Here is a 22,486-nt window from a genome sequence, read left to right on the forward strand (position 1 = left end):
AAACTCTACTGTCAAAGTGGATTCATTGGGCAAGTTCTTTTGTGAGTCATTTCAATTTAATGGGAAAAACCAATTTCAGACTAACATTCTTTACCATATTGATCTATAGTAAATCAATACCATTTGCTATGGATCCTTGAAGCCATACTGGAAGTGATTTTGTAATCACAGAAAAAATACCACTAACAGATTAGACAACTAAAGGATAGACAGAGTCCCATTAAAACAGTGTTTTCAGATTTGTAAGGTTGTGAGTAGGCTGGGTAAATCACTGAGGTGAATGCACTGCATAAAAACAAGTTATTATTACGTGAGGGTGTAGCTGTCACAGTATAAAAGATGGTTGAGTAAGCAGATCAAATAGCAAAGAGCAGGAAGCTAACAGCAGTGCTAAGGAGTTTACAGAAACAACAACTGATATTCTACCGAAAGAGGTGAGTGACTTAAGACAAAAATAACCTAAAGAAAAAAAAAAAATTAAAAAGTTGCTTGCTTTGTCCATTTCTTGGGCAAAGGTGCTTAGCTGATGTTAACAACTCCCTGTTGCCACAGAGTTAAGACTTCAATTATATTGTTCTCTTCTGCTCTCTTGTGTGTCACAATGCATGTTTTGATCTTTCATAGTAAGCTCATTAAAATATGCTGGGAGATTTTTATGGTTTTATGTATGAGGAGTATCCTCTTTAGAATATCTAGCTCCATTACCCAGTCTTGACTAACAGCTACTGTGTGATCACTAGCTTTGTGCATTTGCACTTCTGGGGTGGAGATGAGAAAAAGAAAGGGGGTGGAGATGGGAGAAATAACAATTCTAAATTCTTAACTTCTATGACAACTATTTGATTCATGGAAATCTGTGAGATAATGGATCAATGTATACTGGTATGTATGTTTGAAGAGCATGTAGAATTACTGCAAGACTGGAAGAAAGCAAATAGCACTTCAACCCACAAGATAAAAAGGAGCATCCCAGCAACAGCATGGATGCTATTTTTTCAAATAATGAGTAATGAAGAATATTAACTACACCAGTGACTACACAGAGCTCAGTGAAGCCACCAACTCTGCTGCCTGGATACACCTCCTCAGACAAGGGGGTTTTTTACTTTTTTTTTTTAAATTAATTTTTTCTTTTTAAGCAAACAGATTGCAAAATTTGGAGATGAGAATGCAAATGAGATGAAATCCATCTGGGTGTTACAGAAGTGTTTCCTAATATGTCTTCTTGCAAAAATTTAATTAAAAAAAACTAAAACCACCAGTGTGCACCACTTTTGAATGAAATAGAAGTAAAGAAAGAAAAGGAAGACTCATCATTTCCAGCATTTGTCAGGATCTCCAGAGCCTTGGGCTGTCCTCCAGCTGTATTGGGAAGCTGAAGTCAAACACCTTCTGTAGTAGTTCCTGCTCTATGGGAATATGGGACACTTTCCTTACATTTGGTCAACAAGATGGGTTCAGGATTTATTACTCTAATATGGAATAATTAATGATATTACTTACACCAAAGTTTTACAACAATATGTGGGTGTATAAAATGAAGTGTGGCATGTGACAGCACCTCCAGAGGAAGTCTGGCAATAATCTGCACTCCACACCATGGGCTGAAACATGAGTAAACTTGGGATGTCAGCAGCCAGAAGAAGACAACAAAGGGTGCTACCACAGAACGAGTCTTTTTTGTGGAGTGTGTACACAGCATATGGAGCACATACTGCTTACTATATTCAAGCAGTTTTTAGTATTTACAAAGTGACAGAACAGTTTAACACTCTTCAAATGTTCCTCTGCTGTTCAGAATCAGCTGCCTAATGCTCATATAATTAATGATCTTACATAATTAATGACTGATGACACTGATTTGACATTTACAGTATTTACAGCATTTATTGCACGCTTCTGCTAACAGAGAGACAGATTTCCTTACATGCTACAGATATGAGCCCAGCTTAAATGCCATCATTTCCTCAAGGAAGATTTGAAGTTGGATGTTACCAGTTATAAACAGAGATGTATTGCAGGAATATTTTCTAGCATTTGCATTGCATACCTCTACCAGGAAGCACCTTCTTTAGATTGCTACAGAGTGAGTCAAAATGCTGTGACTGCAGTCATAGCAAATTCATCTAAAGCTATGGGCAGACTGCCAGAGAAGCTCAAAGCACAGTTATGGGGCAAACTATACAATGGTGGGTGTTGTGTTTGAAAGGCTGAGAAAGGAACAGGCTGTGTTCCAAAGAAGAGGCAACACTCAGGAGCTCCAAGCAGCCTCAAATACAGTAACATCCCGTAGTACAGAGATTAATCCTGGCAGTGCTGCCTCAGGCTTAAAAGGTACTCAAGGCAGCCTGAGCCAGTGCCTGAAGTGTCACCCCAGGATGTACAAGACTGAGGCTGAAAACACAGTCTACCTCTGACTAGTTAAAGTATTTCTCAAGGCTGGTATCAACTGCAGCAAATCATATTGCAAAACACCCAAGCCCAGCTGGAAATTAAGACATTGTGCTTCAGCAGTTCAGAAAAAAATAATGCAGTTCTGTTCAGCTAAAACTCTTTTCTTGCTTTTTAAAGTTTGAAAGATCCTCAAAGTGAAATAGGGTTCAACTTTCTGAAACTGCTAGAGACCAAATAAAACTCCTTCCTAAATAGTACTAAGGTCTTCTAGAAAGTGCTTTGTGGGAAACAGTGTGAACAGAAATCAGCTACTCATAAGAGAAAATGATAGAGCTGACTGCAAAAAAAAGCTGACTCAGTTCAGTACAGCTGAAGAGCACTACTTGCCTGGGTTTCCTGTTAAGTGCTTACCCTTCTGTCACTTCTTATAATCACAAAACAAGCCTCCTTCCCTCCCATTTCCTAACAGAAAGTACCAACTTCACAGCAGAAGGAATATGCTCCCAGGTCTGGCACAGGCACAAAGCAATCTGTATCAACAGAAGTTCTCACCACAAGCGGATGAGAAGTTACAGGAAAACTGTGTTAACACTATGTTAACTTACACAAAAGACTTACAGAGAAGCAGCAATTTTCAATCTCCTCCCACTGCCAAATTTCCCAGCTTGTTGCCACAAAGTCTCATGTCATTTTAGCAACTACTGGCAGGAGCATGGGGGTGTCACAAGAATTTCAGAATTTTTTACTGAGGGAGAAAGGGAGATGCATGCACTGCAGTAACTTGTGAGCTCAGAGGCAGAAGAAACAATGCCAGAGGGCACAGAGCCCCTGACAAAATCCTCCTCACTTCTCAGAGCAATAGTCTTATGCCAAAGCACTCCTCCAGAAAAGCCTGGAAACAGAGCATAGCATCTCTGGGAAAGTAGCAGTTGAACTGGGTTTTACCAAGGGAGACAGATGCAAGTCGGAGTCAAAAATTAGGCAAAGCCTTCCCCCATGCCAGCTGAAGCTGGGGAGACACTGGTCTAAGCTCTGTTCTGAAATACCAGAACCCCAGAATCACAGGACTGGCAGGGGCGAAGCAAGCAAACCCCAGAAACAGATACTCCACCTCAGCCTTCAAGCAACCTGGTCCAAAAAGGATGAAACATTCTCCTGCTGAACCTGACAGGTGAAGGCATCAGAAGACTCCCTGGCATGGCAAACACACTCAGCATAAACAAAAGCTGGGATAAAGTTACCTAAGGACAACTGGTCAGAAATGGATATTGACAGCAATCTGAAGAGCTGAGCCCAGCTTCTGGCTGCCATGTGGGTAGGAAGCATTCTGAGGTGCTTGAGATGCCACAACAAGCTCGAAAGTGTCTGGCACATGAACCAAAGCATTGGCAAGGTTCACCAGAGCAAGAGCTATTGCAGCACTGACAGGCAGGAGTGGCACTGAAGGACACAATGAGACATGCTGTCATCAAGTAGCAGCACACCCGTACCTCAGACCCTACACTTTCCTCTTATTCCTCTTTGTATTCTGCTGGCTCCAACTTCATGTCTCATCAGATATTAATTAAATAATCTTAATTAATCAGCACATTTTGGTTTAATTGTTTCAATGGCATCCTGAGTTTGGACTCAATATATATTGCAACCCAGGGTAGGTCAGATCTTACAGCTTATCATATATTGTTTATCACACTTCAGCTGGAAGGAAAACAACTGGGTATATGTGATACAGTATAAGAGTAATTGAGGATGAGGCAAGTACCACTAGCAGTGAAGTGCGAGGTTGCCTCAGTGGTAGTGTTGTTCATCTCTCTCTATCTAAGCCAGAAGTAACATTCTGTATAATACAGCACAGGTAGAAATTCTCTTCCTGGACAGAAAAGCACACACTTTTGCTGCCATCCTAACCCAGGAGAAATCCCTGTTCTTGTTATATATTTATTGCAGATCCTTTCTGTCCAAAACAACTTAAATCAGGGAAACATGCTAATTTTAAAACACATGAGAAGTCACACTGAACACAATGGAAATTCAACTGTCTGTACTTAAGTGCTCACCATGACAAATCTGTTTAGTGATTTGTCATGACTTCCCACAGGCTAATGTACCTTTTGACAATCATATCTACTGTATCTCAACTAAAAAGCATCAGATCCATCCCTTTTGCAAGTTGATTGCAGTGACTGAAGAGGAAATGCCTTAGAAGGGCATTGGAGCATTTACACACCCGTACATCATACACTGATTCTGAATCACATTGTACTGAACTAGGTACATAAAGTCATTTACTCACCTTGCTCCAAACCCTTACTAAACATGACCCAGGGGTTACAGGAAGTACTGGTTGCCTGAATTTGAATATCACTACCTTTTTTCCTCAATGTATTTTCCTAAACTGCAATATACAGTGATGTATTTTTAGTCCAAAATATGGCTTTTTCAAGGTCAGTAGCTTGGCACAAAATTGAATTTGAAAATTCTTTATCTGTACAACGCTGAAAACCCACATGTGCTATTGAAACAGTCTCTGCATTTCTGTACCTATTTTTAGGCACCAAAATACAAGTGCCTTAATCATTACATAAGCAACTTCAACAAGAGAAGCTTAATTAAAATCTAAATTCTCAGTTCAAAGCAATGCTTCTTTTTGTGATCTTTCATGACAGTGATCTCAAAACCCTAAAAATTAGCTCCAGTGGGCTGTTTACACAGATTTCTAAAGAAATACATATAATACTGTGGAAATTAAAGACCATACCAGTACTTATCAAACAGCATAATTCATTGGTCTTTTAAATAATTTTAGATTTGTAATGAAAACCATAGAATTAAATCACAAAAGCATTGGACACCTCATCTCTCAACAAGCCAAGTCTTGAACTTTTTATATTTAACCTGTTCTTTAATTGGGGCAAAGCTGACTCAGTCAAGGCTTGAGCTGAAGCACAGGTCGAGGGAAAAGATTTCAGAAATTACAGATGCTCTGCATTGTTTCTATAATGATGTATAAGTAGAAGACCTGCCATATTTTAAAGGCTGAACCTATATTGGTTTATAATTATTGGTAATCAACATCAATGGCATTGTCTCAGCCTGAAAGGAAAAAAAGAGTCCCTGTATTAGAGAGTTTCTAATTTAGAGATGGACCTCAGATCTCCTCAGAATATGAGAACAAGAGCAATACTCCAAGACTTATCCTGTGGGTTAAGCACAGGTGGACAGATGAGGTGCAAGACACAACACACAAAGGACTGTAACAGACATCTTAGCAAACCATTGTATTTACCACTGCAACATCAAAAGTGTGTTATTTTAAAACCAAAAATTGTAATTCAGTTGTTTCAATAAGAATTAAATCGCCTAATGAAATTACAGCACTGATAACAGAAGCAATCCAAGTGGTCTTTAAACTTTCCTCATCTTAAATATTACACGTCAGGTACTGCTCACTTTGAACATCAGCTTTCTCCTTTTATTAGTATGAAGATTCAAAGTCTAAAGTCATCAGGAAAGATTTGCTGAATCTTCTCACTTCCAGTTTGAATGGTCAATAGTCAAAGTCTCTGTTCATAAGCTTTCATGTCTGCTTATGCTGCCCACATTTTATCCTGGCAGTAGGGGAGGCTAAATACAGCACAATGTTCAAGTAAATGTGTGAGTAAGAGAGATGGACTTCAAAAACTACTGAGCAAATGAATTAGTAGCTTCAGTTCTTGGGCCATCTATGCATCTTATCAGATTGAACAGAAGTGATCAATGCCAAATATTTATTTTGTGTCAGAGCTCAGAATTATTAGTCTTTTGAGGACAAATCCTGATCCCAAATAGAGCAATGTAAACACACTCTATAACATATTAAGAAGTTTCCAGTCAAAATCAGTAGAATTATCTGTCAGTTGTTATGCTTAGCATCAGCAGGTCAAGATAGAAATCAGATGGTTTTTTTTCCTACAACATAGAGAGTACCAGTTCATACTTGTATGTATTTAACACCTACAGTTATCTCACCATTCTGTTTTGTCTGGTTTTAAAACCATAGACACTTACGGGCACACACCACTCAACTTTGCATGAAGAACGCAAGATTGTCAATGGTAACACGGAAGCAGCAAATTCACTCAGATGCTCCAATTTTATGCAGCAGCCACATCCTGCAACAAAAGTAGTGTGCAGCTGTTCTTGGGCACCACAGAGCAACTGCAAATACATGTGCAGCCTCCTTAATTGCTAAAACAGTTCAATGACACATCTATGCCTTTCACACAAATGTTTTAACACAGTAAAATTTACTTATAATATCCTGGCACCAAATTTTACTATGTCAGGGCAACTATTTAGGCTGAAGGGTTAGAGTTTATTTCGTGTGAATCATTCAACAGCCTATGGCATTTGAGTAGATTTCACAAGACCAATAAAAAAACAGGCTTCTTATATGGTACCTGGAAGTGATTAAACTCCAGCTTTGTGTGGTAATGACCTTTAGCTCCACTCTTTCACAGCTCAGACTGGTTGCACAACCTCAGCAAGAATAACTTTTAAGCAGCATGCAGGGATATCCCACAGTTGTATGTTCATTGGCAGGTACCTAAAATATACCTCTAAATCCTGCATTCAGTAATGGAGCTGGAACTAGGCTGGAAGAAACATTCTTCAATTTCTTTTGCTCACTTGTGGTCCTTTTAGATCCCTTTCTTCATCATTCAAGAATCAAGTGAATTGATTACATTTGAAAGATGTGTTAATTTGAATAGTGATACTTTAGATCAGCACAGAAAATGGATCCAAACAGAGGAGGGAAACTATTGAGCTTTCTGTTACCTGTAAAAATTAACAAAGGAAAAATCGTATTCTCACCATCTTGAAAACCCCATGCATGCAGACAATTCTGTCAAAAATTAATACTTTGAATAAATATTTTGAACCATAATCTGCTCAGAGACTTCAACAATGACTATCCTGATACAATTCATGGAGCCCCTGCTAACCTACAGACAATTCATCATGGCATTTGTCATCAATTTTCTTCATAATTAAGTCTTTGGGGAAAAATTACCATTCTCATTAACTGAAACAATATTTTCCCAATCTTATTATAAAAACCCTATGTGTGTGGGTCTGCCTTGAGCTCCTCTTTTTCAGAACTTGGACACAGGTGATGTTTGCACAGCTGATCTAGGTTACTGTGTGTCATTGGTTGTGTGCTTTGGCCACTGAGATCACAAACTACAGCTTCACTCATTTGGAAACAACGAGGAACACAGATGATGTACACAGACAGAGCTGCACTACAAAATATAGCCCATTTTCTTCCAGGACTTGTGAATGTGTTTTCTCACACCTGCTTTCAAAACAAGCAGAAAAAAGGTTACCCATCATTAGCAGTTCAGCAGGATGTCTGACCAAGAGCCCCCCTGCCAGACTCAAGGATGACACACTCACTGCTCCAAGTGGCTCAGGTCTCCCAGAACAGTTTTTAACAGTGAACTAATCAATAGTTTTCATTCATCAGGAAGAAACTATATAGGTGAAAGCTGGCAAAACACCACAACTTGGATTAATTTGCTGTTCAAACGAGGTAAAATGTCATGTACTTTATGTACCAGAGAGAAAGGGTGGAGAAGGAAAAGCAGTTACAGCTTTACACATACAGCTAGCTCAGGTAATTGGCTTTGTTCCCTTCTCAAGTGACTCTGCTACACTTCCCCGCCTTCCTCCCCCACCCCCATCGGTTTATAAAACACATCTAGGAGCCAAAACCACAGATGGTGTCAGACACTCCAGCTCTTTTGAGATGATGATGCAATATCTACTTAGGCTGAATGGGGGCATGCCCAACTACTAATTATTAGTATCTGTTGCATACCTTGTAACAGCATTGAATCAACTGCTTTGTTTCCCCCATGCAAGATGCACCACAGACAGAAGCCAAGAGACTTCCACATTCGTATCATCTCTTTGCACCAAGCTTGGAAAACTCTCCCATTCATTTTCTTTCATCCTCCTTAAACTGACCTTTTCTCAAAACTATGAGGAGGTTGCAACCAGAAGGTCTAGGTTGCTGTGTTGGCACAGGTGCTTCCACTTTTATTCATATCCACTGATGCAGGCAGGTTCCCTTATCCAAATTAAGAATACTTAAGATCTTAAGTGAAAAGTGTTAGTATTAGTTTACTCTTCAGATATTGTACAGGAGTCAAATTCCAGCACCAGAAAAACCAGTCCTAGATGAACAAAAGCTTTATTATCTTGACCAGTCACAGAATCACAGAATATGCTGAGTTAGAGGGGACCCATGAGGATCATCAAGTCCAACTCCTTACCCTGCACAGGACCATTCCCAAAAGTCACACCATGTGCCTGAGATCATTGTCCAAACACTCTTTAAACTCTGTGGGGATTGGCACTATGACCACTTCACTGAGGAGCCTGTTCCAGTGCCCAACCACCCTCTGGGTGAAGAATCTCTGTCTAATAGGCAACCCAAACCTCTCCTGACACAACTTTAGGCCATTCCCTTGGGTCCTGTCACTGTTCACCACAGAGAAGAGATGCCTGCCCCTCCTCTCCCCCTCATGAGGAAGTTGTAACTTCGATGAGCTCTCCCCCTCAGTCTTGTCTTCTCCAGGCTGAACAAACCAAGTACCCTCAGCAGCTCCTCCTACAGCTTCCCCTCAAGGCCTTTCACCATCTTTGTTGCCCTCCTTTGGATGCTCTCTAATAAGTGAGTGCTGAAAGGACTTTGCTATTTAGCCCTATCTCTTGCATCATGAGCAGAAAACGTCTTCCAAAGATCATATCCACAGCCTTTGGAAGCAAAGCCGGGAAGCTCCACCTGCCAGCCCAGCCTGCATACCTTATCTCAAAACTGTCTTTCTCAAGCAGCATTAAGCACAGGCTCTCTTATTCCCATTTCAGAGATAGAGGAAGGCAAAAAAAAAACCAAACCAAAACCACAGTTGTTTAAATCAATACAAAAAACCTCTCATAAAACAGGCTTGGCCTACTTGGCAGTCGAGCAAGTGCACTAACCTCTGCACAGAGTCAAAAGGGAAGGTGCACCATGGTGAGACAACCAGCCCCCCATACATCCCAAACGCTCTGAGAGCTCTGACCCCAAAGGAGTGTCTACTTCACAGACCACTAGAGCTGCAAGGCAAACCCATGCCTCAACAGCTGGACATGTTAAGGACAGGACTCTACACAAAGCATCTGGTGAAAAATATTGGAATATGTTTGCTTGCTTGAAGTGCAATCTAAGAGGCACCTTTTCTCAGTGGAGCAAGACTTATTCAGTGCCCTGTGCACACTTGGAGTAAATGAGAGCCCCATGAAAAACCCAAGACTGCAGCTTTCACAGGCCTGGGGTTAGTTTTCACAATGCGCTGCTCTCTTCTAAAGCTGTTGTGCAAGACTTGTATGTTTAACATTTCTAACCAGCCAAAATTGCTCTTTATATTTGATCAGGAATAATTTTTTTTTCTACCTTTGAACCTGTTGCAAGGCAGGTTCAAAGGTTACCTGGGTGCAGTGTCACCTGTTTATTAAAGCCACACTCTGATGATTCGGGGCTTAGTCCTGCCACGGGAGCTGGTGAAGCACCACTGGAGCTGGGGAAGAACCAACCCTAGAACACCCCTTGGGAGTTGTAAAGCAGCGAAGGAAGCAAGCTGTACCAGCCCCTCCACCCTCCTCCAGCACTGAAGGAAGGTAAGCAAATCCCTCCTGATCAGAGTCTGTGTTTCCCAAGTACTAGGCTTCCTGCTCCTGCAGAGAAGTACTGCAAGTGGGATAATAACCTCAATTTGCTGCAATACCTGGATCCAATGCACCCTTCTTATTACCCTGCATGCTGTTAAAGGCAACAGCTGCATAACTGGCTGCATGTTATTAAAGAAGCAAGTCTGGGCTCAGGGATGGCATACAGGGAAATCACAGCTTGAGTGAGAGCAGCCACCTGGACACTCTCTGTTGCTGTAGACTGGCTGGAACTGGAAACCTCCCTACAGTCCAGGCTGAAGCCATTTTCTTATCAGTTTGTTAGTTATGCCTATTTAAAGATACAGTGCACAAAGTAGCAGGGCCAGACTGCCATTCAGACTAATGTTTAAATCAGGTTCCAAAAATATAAGAATATTTGTTTCCACAGCATCACAAGCAGTAAAGCTTGCAATATGCTAGATAATTTATATGCACAAGCTTATTGGCAACATTTACTACAACAGAACCTAGCTTAATCCCTAACGAAGAACACGGAAACTGGCTATAATGCCTTTTGTAATGGTTTAAAAGCCCAGATCATAGGGTATGGCTGCTGCCATTGCCTTGGTACAACTGCTTGTTCTAGCTATAGAGATGGAGCATTCTCCAAGCTCTTGCTTGTGTACAGAGCTGCAGCTGTAAGAAAGGAGAGGATGGTGGAGACAAAGATTAACCTGAAATCAAGCTGCAAGCAAGAGAACTGGCAAAAAAAGCATGCTACTCTTCCAAGTCCTAAGCCCATCATCCTATCCGTAACTCCTTTTCTGAGGAATCCACTTGTGCTCTGAGAAGATCATTTAAGTTCCAGTGCAGTTATCCTGCTTTACAAAGCCAGACACAGCCCTTGAAAAGCAGAGCAGAGCAGTAATTAATTATTATTTTTATAGCATTAAGAAAACAAACTGGAATTCAAAAATCATTCAAGTCAAGTGAGCTCACACCTCCCGCAGACTCATGAAATTTAAATCTAAGTTTTGAAGGGACAACAGAGAAAACAGTACGTGGAGCCAATGCTTCCCCTTCATTTATTTACATCCTCTGCTATTTGCTATACGTAGAAAGGTTCTTTTGGCATCTTTGGGTAACAAAAGCTCATGTTGTGCCATGACCTTAAGGTTTGTTACAACAGCTCACCTCTATGCAAAACATTTTTGACAGTGACAACAGAAAGGAAACAATTTGAACTCCCTATATACAAAACCTACCTACTGCTCATCTTAATTTGCTAATGGGTGTGAGGGATGCAGGTGTACATTTTATATACACGCACAAAGAGAAGCAAAGGCTGAGATACACAACTCTGCTTTTTTTTGACAGAAAATTACTAGCAAAAAAAAAGGTCTGTGCCTTTCAAAAATCTGAAGTTTATTCAGATCATTTATGAAAAACTAAAAGCCTCAACATTTGCATGTCACTTGTTATGTGTGTCTGGGGAAGAGTGTCAGCTGTATTCTAATTTATGAGCATTGAACAGAAATGATCATTAAGGAGAAGCTTCCCTATGTGCATCCTTTAATCCAGTTTATGTTGGAGCTGTGACACCCACTGAGTCCAGGCAATAGAGTTTAGCCTTACCAGCTTGTGGAGCTCTGCACCACATTCTGGGCTCCTGGCAGGCCGGGTAGGACAGTGCTGTGGGCATGTTCTCCCACCCTGCAGCAAAGTCAATGCACCTGAGATACACAGCACTGTTACCCAACAGCATACCAATGACGGGGCAAACTCACTGCTTTTTCTCTTCCTCCTGGAAAAATAACACCCTGAGGCCAGATATCTGAAGGGAGAAAATGCTCAGAGAGGCAGACAGAGCGGGTGATAATGGAACTGGCTGAGCTGGGAGCCTTATCTTGTCTCCTTTCTCTAAGCACAAATGCACCCTGACAGGCACTATTAAAGCTGAAGCTCATAGCTTCTCTTAAATTCCACAGGAACAGGTCTGGGAAGGAAAAGCCAAAGGCAGAAGAGTTTTATGAAGAGAAAGCTAACTCTTTTTCATCTTCAGCTTACAGGAAAATCAGTGAATCAACCCCCTGTTTCCCTAAAAGATACCTACATTGCTAAATAATTCCACAACTACATGTAAGTTAGCTGAATAGTATAAAGTTTACAGCAGCAATAAAAACAATTGCAATTAGTAGGGGCTACATGTTTTAGCAAGCCAAGGTCCAGTACAGGTTGCATTTTGGATGCAAGTACATGCTATGTTAAGTCCATCTCAGCTTTATGGTTTGTCTAGCTAAGCAGATTATTCTGAAATCATGCAGCATAGGAAAACTTTCAGATGGGGAAACTCCTAAGTGGAGAAAACAATTCTAAAATCTGAGGTTAAGGCAATAAAGGAGAGAGATAGGTGAAGTTACTATCTTACCATCCCTCCAAACCTACTGCAAAATTCCAGTTATATCAGACAAGCATTGAAGAGGAAAAGAGAAACTGCAACAGCTATAAACTTTTAAACAAAGAAATGAAACTGTGAAATCATTAAAAAAATCCCTACCATAGCAGGAAACAAACATGATTCACTGTTACCTTGTACAAATAATTGCACCTATGTAAGTCTGTAACAGAGCAGAAAGAACTAGGTAGCTTCTGGAATAAAAAGAAAAAAATGAAAAACCCAACAACGCCAAGAAGAAACCTAACAGCAAAACCAAAGAAAGCAAAACCAGCAGCAGAAATCCAGCCCACCAGCAAGTTCATTGCAGGAGTATATGAGAAATACTGTAGTCAAAGCATGTTGTTGGTATTACAGGCTACAAAGCTCTGCTCACCTTAACATACAGGCAGCTCTAGTGAGAAAATTGCTATTACAGCTTTATACATAGAGAAGATAAGAGCAAAGAGATTAAAAGGAATAAACTATAAATATAATTTCAAAATTCTTTGGTTTACTTTTCATTTAGATTTACTTCAAGCTGTTTTCATTGAGAAACAAAAAAGCTCAATGACTTCCTCTTGTGTGGGTGGGTTGTGGTGGTTTTTGTTTTATTTTTTTTTAATCACTCCAGTTTCCCCATGCAAGTTCTTCCCCTTTAAAGCTCCCCTCCCAACATGCTTTTCTGCTTGCTGATTTATTCAAACTGGGGACAGGAAACTGGCTATAGTTTTTAACATGAATGTTACCTAAGTGGTGTTGGTTTTGTACTGTGCTGCTAAGGCTCCCTTTTACTTAAGGAGAAGAGGTTGACTTCCTATCCTATATTCAAAATGGTAGGTGCCTTTACTCTCTAGCTCTCATCTCTGTATGTGCTCTGCTATATTTCCTGTGTAAGTAATGAAGTTCTACTTTATTTGCTTTATTGCTCGTGTTTGCTTGTTGTTACTCACATGGGCTTTGCTAATTCCAATGTGCAAGTGCAGTGATTAGATGCAGGGTTCAAGATAATGAGTTTTTCAGGAGCCTCCTAGGAAATCTCTGGTAGTGTGCTATCAGTTAAATGTGGACCTTGGGCTGAGTTAAGTTCAGATCTGTGTTTGTTCTTTGTTCTTCATAATAGAAGTGCTGTGACAGTATGAAGTAATGGACATTAATATCTAGAAACTTTTAGTGCTACCTTTTCTCTGTGTGGCTAAGGTGCCTAGTGATAATATTCTAATTTTCTTAGGAGTTCTATGTGTATTTTGAAATCAAGCTTTAGTCCTTGTTCTTTCAACCATGCCCTATCACTAGAGAAAACCTCCTATTAATACAGTGTTGATGAATGAATGTTTTCCAAGTGAACCTGTTTTATCTAATAGGATAAACAATAACAGAACCTGCTACATTGACTATACTTTAAATTCTTGAAAACTTCGAAGGGCCAGTTGAGCATATTTCTGAGTAGGTAATTTCAAGGAGAAAATCTGATACAAAGACTATATGAGAGCTTGGATTTCAATTTATCTGAGAAAATAACTTTTAGTACTAAATAGTGTCATATCCAACATTGTAAAATTCCTTATAAAAAATGGCCTTTCTATTTAAATATACTGAAATCTTGAATTCAATAGGTTTCATGAGCAAGGCTCAGAAACCACAGCACTCTACTTCCTGAAAGTAAGTTACTGAGGCCTCGTGCTTTCCCACCCTCTAGCAGAGTGCTTCTCAGCTAAGATCAAAGGATGCTTGAACTGTTTGGCTCTGACTCTCTGAACAGGTGCTCCAAAAGCAAGGCCTCATTGAAGTGTATCCTGGTCTTAATGCACGTTACTGAGCATTTTGCTTTGGTTTTTTGCATGGCTCTGACCAGAAGTCACTGCTGAGCTTTTGTGCTTTAGCTTCTCTCTGGATCAAAGTTAGATGTTCCTAAACCCTGTGGTTTAGACTTCAGCTGAATCAAGGAGGAATATGGAATATAGTTTCCAAGGCATAAGAACTGGCACAGTGGCTCACATCTGCAGGATGACACCAGGCAAGAGCTGCACTGCATAAACAAATGGAAAGAGTGAGCTACTGGTGGTTAAGTAATTAATTCGTGTAGGTGGCTGTACTCCACTTTTCTTGCTTGTAAACAGTCCGTGTTACATTACTAACGCTGAGACAAAAAGATGTCATGATCACATCAAAAGCTTAGGCAAACTTCATACAAAGTATATAACTCTAGAAGACCAGGCAGTGCATGACTATTGCTTCCAAAATTGTGCAAGTATCAGAGGTTGATTTGTTATCCATAATGAACGCTTGGGATGGATGACAGGGACTTTTCTTCATATTTGCGTACTCAAAAGTACGAAGACCAGCCACTTTCCACTGGAGAGAATCTCCTCATGTGGAGAGCATAGAGAATAACTTTAATTCCTTCTAGGCAGTGAAGGAATAGCTGTTAAGGGGGAGGTACAGTAGAAATGAGAATGTGTACTCCTGAACTCAAGGTTGTAAATGGTATAACTGTAATCTCTTCTGATAAAAACTAAGCCTTTGACTCTGGAGCTTAGTGCATCTTATCCCTGACCATTGACCAGGGCAGACAACCTAAGTACACTTTCAACTGTCCAGCATCTTATTGCACAAGAAGCTTAACAGGTGGTTTGAGACATCCTGTGCATTTTGTATCCCTGGGAGTTGAGCCCTTCAGAACTCAGAGGTTTCAAACACTCCACCTCTGTCCCCTCTGATGTTTAAAAAGGCAGCTGGTGCTCAGAGTTGCTCTGCTGGTGTCTGCCTGAAATGCTCTGGTTTTGTCTTGTTCTGCACTGAGTTTCCACCAAGTTGATATTAATCAGGTACTATGTATGCACAGGGCACTTGGATTTGTGGGTTAAACTCTGGTTGTAGCACAGGACAGATCTGGGCTGCAGCTGTTCTCTTATCAGGGACGGAAGGTCTATCAAGTACAGATTCCTTCCTCTCTCTAGCTCTTCTGCTTCGAGGGAAGCAGGATTAAGTGGCATTTGGATGATACCAGAGGTGATAAATTAGCAGCTACTTGGATTGACAAATAGTTACAGTAGAAGCTCTAAGCATAGGAAACAACTGTCCTAATTCTGGGAATTGAGACAAATTTGCTGACAATCTCTTGCCACAGCTTGAATAACACACCCTTATGTGCTTCTGATAGAAGTGACTAAAGCCCATTTGTGGAAACACTCTTGGAAAGTAAAAGCAAAACTGTGCCACTATTCTATTAATAAAGTAAGGGAGTTGAAAATAGTTTTTCAGATATGAAAAGCATTTTGTTTTGTGTTACCTAGATCTGTGGTTTTGTGCATCTGTGCTTTTTTGATACAACACTAATCTCTCTAGCTTTAAAGGATGTACATGCATAGTCCTGCATATGTAGTCTCATTCAGTGCTGCTAATGGAGACAGTTGCTAAAAACACCCATCAAACCTGAGAAGCTAATGATCATATAATACTTCCCAGACTTTAGAGAAACTTGTTAACAGGTCTTCCTTTAAATTAAAAAGTCATTCAAATATAGCTGAAAATCATCCTTGACTAGCTATATGGATGCTGGGTGGGCTACGCTGGGATTAGACTACTGACTGATCTTTCTTTCTTTCTATGCAAGAGACTTGTGGAATCAATTCAGAACCCGAAGGCAAAAACTTTGCTGCATTTAATGATCATTTATTGATTAGGCATTCTCTCTGGACTTTGAGTTCTTTGCTCCAAGCAAAAAAATCATATACTTCAGGGGTTGATGTTCAGACCTCCCAGATGTCTTGGTACAAACTGCTTTGCATGCAAGTCAGTGAGAACATGAAAATACCCCAATGCAAAAATTTTCAGCAACTTGTCTACTGCTGCACAGAGAATTTGGGGTTACTGGGTTCTCTGATCCTTATCACAGAAAGGTCAGACAAGTGTCTTCAGCAAGTTTTCTGCCAAATAAGTGCATGTAACAGACAAGTAGCTATTTGTGACCACTGCTCTGATCTGTCTGACTAGGCTGTGTTAATGCTAAGCCATAGAAATAAGTTATAAAAGACAACTTGGTGCTATAGGTATGATAGTTTTGTACCTTACCTCTACCATGATACTCTAAAGACAACCTATCATTCAGGGAAATTGTCTTAAAATTGCTATTAAAATGAGAAAATGAGAGCACATTTCAGTAAAAAAAAAACTGGTTCAGCTGTACAGGCCTGTGGTTTCTCTGGTTACCTGCTCTATTCTCTCACTGCTGACTGAAACATTTCATGCCCAGGGAAAAGTCATGCAAAATGCAATGAGTAAAAATTCCTTCTGGCCATCTGGGGATGGGAAAAGACTGTAAAAGTTCCCAAACTGATTGCTACTAATCAGTAATTAAGGGGAGTTGTATTGGTTTGGCATGGCCTGGTTTTAGGTAGCAGGGGGGCCGCAAAGACAGCTCCTGTGGGGAAGCTGCTGGAAGCTTCCCACCATGTTCGGCAGAGCCAAAGTCTGATGGCTCTGAAGAGGGACATGCTGCTGGCCAAAACTGGGCCAATGAGAGAGGTTGGTGATGCCTCTGTGATGACATATTTAAGAAGAAAATCAAAACAAAGTCACAAGATTTTGGATTCTAGTCAGAGAAGAGGAGGAGGTGAGAACATGTGAGGGAAACAACATGGAGACACCAAGGTCAGTGAAGAAGGAGGGGGAGGAGGTACTCCAGGCGCTGGAGCCGAGATGCCTTTGTAAGCCATGGTGCAGACCATGGTGGAACAAGTTGTTCCCCTGCAGCCCCTGGGGATCCACGGGGGATGCAGAGATCCACCCTCAGCCCGTGAGGGAGGTGTCCGTGCCAGAGCGGGTGGATGCCTGGAGGAGGCTGTGATCCAGTGGGAGACCCGCTGGAGAGAGAGGGCCCTGCTTCCAGGCGGGAGCAGCCTGGCCTTGGAGCACTGCACCCTGTGGAATGAGAGCCACAGCACAGCAGTTTTGGGGGGCTGTGTGCCCGTGGGAGGGGCTCAGGCTGCAGCAGGGGCGGTGGGGCTGCTGCTCCTGAGAGGGGACCCACGCCGGGGAAATTCAGAACTGTCTCCCATGGGAGGGACCCCACGGCCTCACAGGGGAAGAATCCTCTCCCAGAGCAGCAGAAGGAAATCTCAGTGATGGACTGACCAAACCCCCGTGCCCTGTCTCTCAGCACTGTCGGGGGGAGGGAGGGGCTGGGGGGGGGGAAGGTGTTCTAAGGGCTTATTTTACTTCTCATTATCCTCCTCTGATTCTGTTAGTAATAAATTCACTTTGCAACTTAAGTTGGTTCACCCTTGAAATGTTTCTCCTGGTCCTTATCTCAGTCATGAAGCATTCCGTTTTATTTTTTTTTTTCCTTTTCCCTCCTCTGCCCAGCTGTGGCAGGGGAGGGTGAATGAGCAGCTCTTGTGGGTACCTGATGTTGGGTCAGTGCCAAACCACGACAGGAGTTTTAACATGACTATTCTGGCATCCCTCTAAAAAGATGTGAGAATAGATGTGTCAGTCTAGAAAGCTTCCAACATACAAATGGTGCAAATGTGATTTGCTCTGTCACTTGGATTTAGTAGTGGGTTCTGAGCTAAAGGAATAAGGTTTGTACATCTGACTCTTCATGATGGAGAATGGAGGTGCCTCTACCTCCCTGCCCTTCACAGAAGATACCCTGGGGGATGCAAGCAGCAGAATTGCTTCTGTATTTCCCAGCTAGACTTCCATTGCACACACTGACTCCCAGGTTACCACTTCCTAGTGGAAAGCAACTTTCACAGTTTTGATTTGTGTTGCTCTCTTTGGCTGAACACACTGTCACTCTGAAATATTTGTCTAGCATGAACAGTAAGAGCAGCTTATCCTGCAGACATATGTGTAGGTGTATCAAACATGTAATTTATCAATACCCTTACTATTTCAGCAAAACCACTTCCTATTGAACACTTATGATATTGAGGAATTTTCTTACTTCCTTGATTCACATCATGGAAGTAAGAAGGCATTTTTTGGTTATACTTGGGGAATATATTTGGGAAATTATATACTGGTTTTCTCCAGGCAGATTTTTTTTTTTTTCACTTGAGGATGGAAAGAATCTGTTCCTTGTCTGACTTCATCAGGCTTTGGCTTTTTGTGGAGCTGGATGCAGCATAGATTAAGATTTATGGGGACAGGTGACTTGAGATCTCTTAAGAGGCTTAAAACATTGCGTAAGTGTGATTCACTATTGTACCAGGACGCTCCAGGGGCAAACTGATGAAATGATTTGCAGTATTGTTTAACAAGCTACTTAAGTAACCATGGCTCATAAGTAATTAAAGCTTCTAACCCAAGTCTACTAAACCTCCTGTTTGTTTCAGGTTCAACTCTGGCTCCACTGATCCAGCACAATGATCTGGATACTTCAAGTATTATTCTCACCTCTCCCAACACCAGCATTGATCAGTCTTATTGCATTTGGAGCTGTCATCTTCCTGTGGGTGATAAGCAGGCCGAAACCTCTTTTACCTCCTGTTGACTTGAACAAGCAGTCAGTAGGAATTGAGGTAATGCTTTCTCTGCTTGTGGGCATGGTCTGTTTTGGAGCTTAATCTGAATACTGATCCATTCTAACTCTGGGTGTCAGTGGAAGCTCTCCTGTCCAATGTGCACAGCCTTCTCTCCCAGGTGTACAACTCAAGAGCGTGGTGGGGAGAAGGGAAGTCTTAAGATGCTAAGATGAGAAACAGCAGCTCCATCCAACCAGGATTAGGTGGGCTTTTTACCAGATAGCTTTGGCTGTCACTGACTTTTTCCTGTATTTTCAATGCACTGCATCACCTTTGAAACTGGTGATAGACTATATGAATTAAGGCAAGTGCTAGCAACTCAGTCTTAGTCAAGGCCTCTCAATAACCTATAACTGAATGTTAATGTGGGCCATCTAGGAAATTCCTCTGCATGTGACTGAGTAGATCAAAATCAGGAAGGGAAAAGACTTCCCCAACAATGCAATGCTATTGAAATGCTTTAAAGATTGCTGAGAGAATGGCTGAGGAACAAAAGACATTTCATCTGTTCTGCACTGTTTCATAACCATCTCTCTTCCTAGAGAGGAGCCAGAAGAAGTGCACTCTTGACAGATAATAACCTGCTTTCTTATTACTTTGAAGATGCTAAAACCCTGTATGAAGTTTTCCAGAGAGGAGTTCATATTTCTGGTAAGCTTTGCATCTGGTAGTTAGTACTTGTCTATCACAAGTAAACAAAACTTTTCCAAGATCCTTTTCCTTGGGTCTTGGCTGCGGTAACAGTGCAGGCTGACTAAAGCTTTTCTAGCCTTCTGTAGGGTGGAGAGACAAGTGACCATATTTGTCCCTGTCCCAATTTAGCATTAGTCTTATTTGGCAGACTGGGCAGGAACAAACATCAGAAGCTGAAGATGGTAGAGTTCAGTCAAGAGTCAGCAGATGCAAAGCATCAGAGGAACTGGGTGGGGAAAAACCTCTCCTTTGTCTCATGATGAGAGTTTTCCTGTGAAATTATTGCCTGTTTACAATAGATACGAATTTGTGCATGTCACTTCACAAGTCCAATGCATGGAAATATGTGATGGTTTGCAAGCTATTTCAACCTCACATGGGTTGTGCAATGGAAAAATATCACCAGATCTTAGAAGTATTGCTTGTAAGGATAAAGCTAACAGTCTTACAGTCTTGGTTTGGGCAGAGTGCTTAACCATGGACACTGACCTGCACTCCATGCAGTTACCTGAATGTCTGACAGAAAACATTTCCCACTTCAAGTGTTTCTATTGCAGTGTTATGCAACTGCAGTACTGAATTTTGAAATTGCTTTTCTGAACTGTTTCATTAGGAAATGGTGACTGTCTGGGCTACAGGAAACCCAAGCAACCTTATCAGTGGCTGACATATAAACAGGTGAGTATTGTAAGTGACAGATGAATTAATTTGGGGTACTGCCTTGTAACACTAATGTGGGGGAAAAACTACCTTGCAGGTTTCGGACAGAACTAAATACGTGGGATCAGGGCTTCTGCAAAAAGGATGCCAACCATCATCAAACCAGTTTATTGGCATTTTTGCTCAGAATAGACCAGAGGTAAGCAACAAATTGTGTATTCTTTCCTACACTATTCTGACACCTTGGGGTTAGAGGAGAGGCTGTGTTTAAATAGTTGCAGGCCACATGAGAAACAATCACAACTTTTTCCTTCCCAATTCCCTTTTTACTGACTGAGCACATACCATTCCAAGCATGTAATAAAATGATCTCTCACAACTCTGATTCTCATGAATGTGCTCCTTACATAGCCCCCCACTGCCATGTGCATGGGCTAGTCAAGCAGTATGAAGTCTGTAGGCAATCTTGTCTTGAGAGCTCCTAGTTTTCCTTAGCTATGCTGTTTTCTCTTTTCAGTGGATCATTTCAGAGTATGCCTGCTATACCTACTCAATGGTTGCTGTTCCTCTCTATGACACTCTGGGACCAGAGGCCATTGTATATATTGTTAACAAAGGTAAATATTGACTTTCACTCTTTCGTAAGGATTTTTCTAGGAAACTTTGTTTTGGGAGGGCTAAGTTCAAGAGAATTTGTAAAAACCGGAGTAGCTTTAACCTTGCTGCTCTTATAGACAATTTGTTAGTTAAGCTGCTTTTCAGGGCACATGGTTCAATGCCTAGAAGAATCCAGTGGGCTTCCTATGTCTCCTAGTGTTTTGATTGCAAGACCACTGAAGGATCTGCTAGATCCTGTGGACCATTCTGCAATCAGAGTGCTCAACTATTTGCTACTTGAGATTTTGCAATCTTGAACTCCCACACTGCCAAACAAACAGACAATGCAGACAGACTTGCATGTAAATTAAGACTAGATGTGTGTGTCTGATTTAAAGTTGTAGGATGAAAAGACTGGAGGAGGGAAGGGTAAAGGTATGCCTAAATCTGTTTAATCTATCAGGTTATTGCATGTTCTGTAGAGACAACATCTAGCAGGCCACCATGGAATAAACTGGCAAGGAAGTTAAATAAGTCTTCAGACTTTCTTCCCCCAGTCTTAGGAGAGATATGGGGAAATAAATATCCACTATTGTTACAGTGATCTGGGATTCATCCCATAAAAAGGATTTGCCAAGCAAAATCCCTTCAACAGTTATGGTGGTGAACCTTGGAACGGGTCTTGTCTTGGGATTACACAGCTGTGATTTACCAGTTTAACTGGGAACTGGCAGGCCTAGGCAAATCCAGTTCCTCTGCTGACTTAAAGGAAAACGCTTTTGTAACTGCATCTGCAGGGCAGCTGAAGTATTAACTCAAGAATTTTAGCTACCTCTTTCAACTGGGCCCAAATTTCTTCAGATTTAAGGAAGATGGCTAAACCCAAACAATATCATGGCAATACCAAAAGTTTCAGTGTCCATCTTGACTGTGAGCAAAGATATTTCTCTTCAGCTCCTCAGCATTTGCCCTCACTTTATATTGCCAGAATCTCAGGTTTGCCCAATCAGTTGTATGTGGAAGGAGGAACCTTCTTAGCACTGTAAGCCAGCCACTGAATCCATATGAACAAATGCAAATGGCATCAAACCAATGTTATGTTCTAAAAGTATGTGCTGCTGAGCTGTCACTGGCCTCATGTCTTCTAAATAGACTTCTGATAATTTCTTTTCTGTAGCTGACATAAGTGTGGTGATCTGTGACACACCTGCTAAGGCAGAGGTCTTGCTTAAGAACTGTGAGGAAAAAAAGACCCCATGTCTGAAGATTATTGTTCTCATGGATCTCTTTGATAAAGAGCTCAAGGACAGAGGAGCTAAAGTGGGAATTGAAATTTTGTCACTGCAGGAGGTTGAGGTAGGTGGCTAAAGGCTTCTGGAATACTTTGCCAGCTGGACACCTTGATCTTCTGTGGCAGCAATGACACTTTAATGTAAGGATTACTCGACTGTTGCAGCTGTACCTGAGATCTTGATGA

At 41.2% G+C, this 22,486-nt stretch overlaps 1 protein-coding gene across 2 annotated transcripts in view; it reads left to right on the plus strand.

Moving 5' to 3' along the window:
* The first annotated feature begins 363 nt into the window (after nt 1-363).
* The window catches only part of ACSL5 (acyl-CoA synthetase long chain family member 5), a 31,196-nt gene continuing 9,073 nt past the window's right edge, over nt 364-22,486 (plus strand). The window contains exons 1-8 of one of the 2 annotated variants that reach the window (XM_082286004.1): nt 364-434; nt 9,900-10,101; nt 18,871-19,056; nt 19,602-19,710; nt 20,366-20,430; nt 20,510-20,611; nt 20,930-21,029; nt 22,187-22,365. In XM_082286004.1, coding sequence (XP_082142130.1) covers nt 18,901-19,056; nt 19,602-19,710; nt 20,366-20,430; nt 20,510-20,611; nt 20,930-21,029; nt 22,187-22,365 — 711 coding nt within the window. In that variant the 5' untranslated portion in view covers nt 364-434; nt 9,900-10,101; nt 18,871-18,900. Of the gene's footprint in view, nt 435-9,895; nt 10,102-18,870; nt 19,057-19,601; nt 19,711-20,365; nt 20,431-20,509; nt 20,612-20,929; nt 21,030-22,186; nt 22,366-22,486 lie in introns of both variants that reach the window. The other variant, XM_082286005.1, reaches the window with a different exon arrangement.

The sequence above is a fragment of the Coloeus monedula genome (assembly GCF_965178545.1).
Source record: "Coloeus monedula genome assembly, chromosome: 8".
Lineage (NCBI taxonomy): Eukaryota > Metazoa > Chordata > Aves > Passeriformes > Corvidae > Coloeus > Coloeus monedula.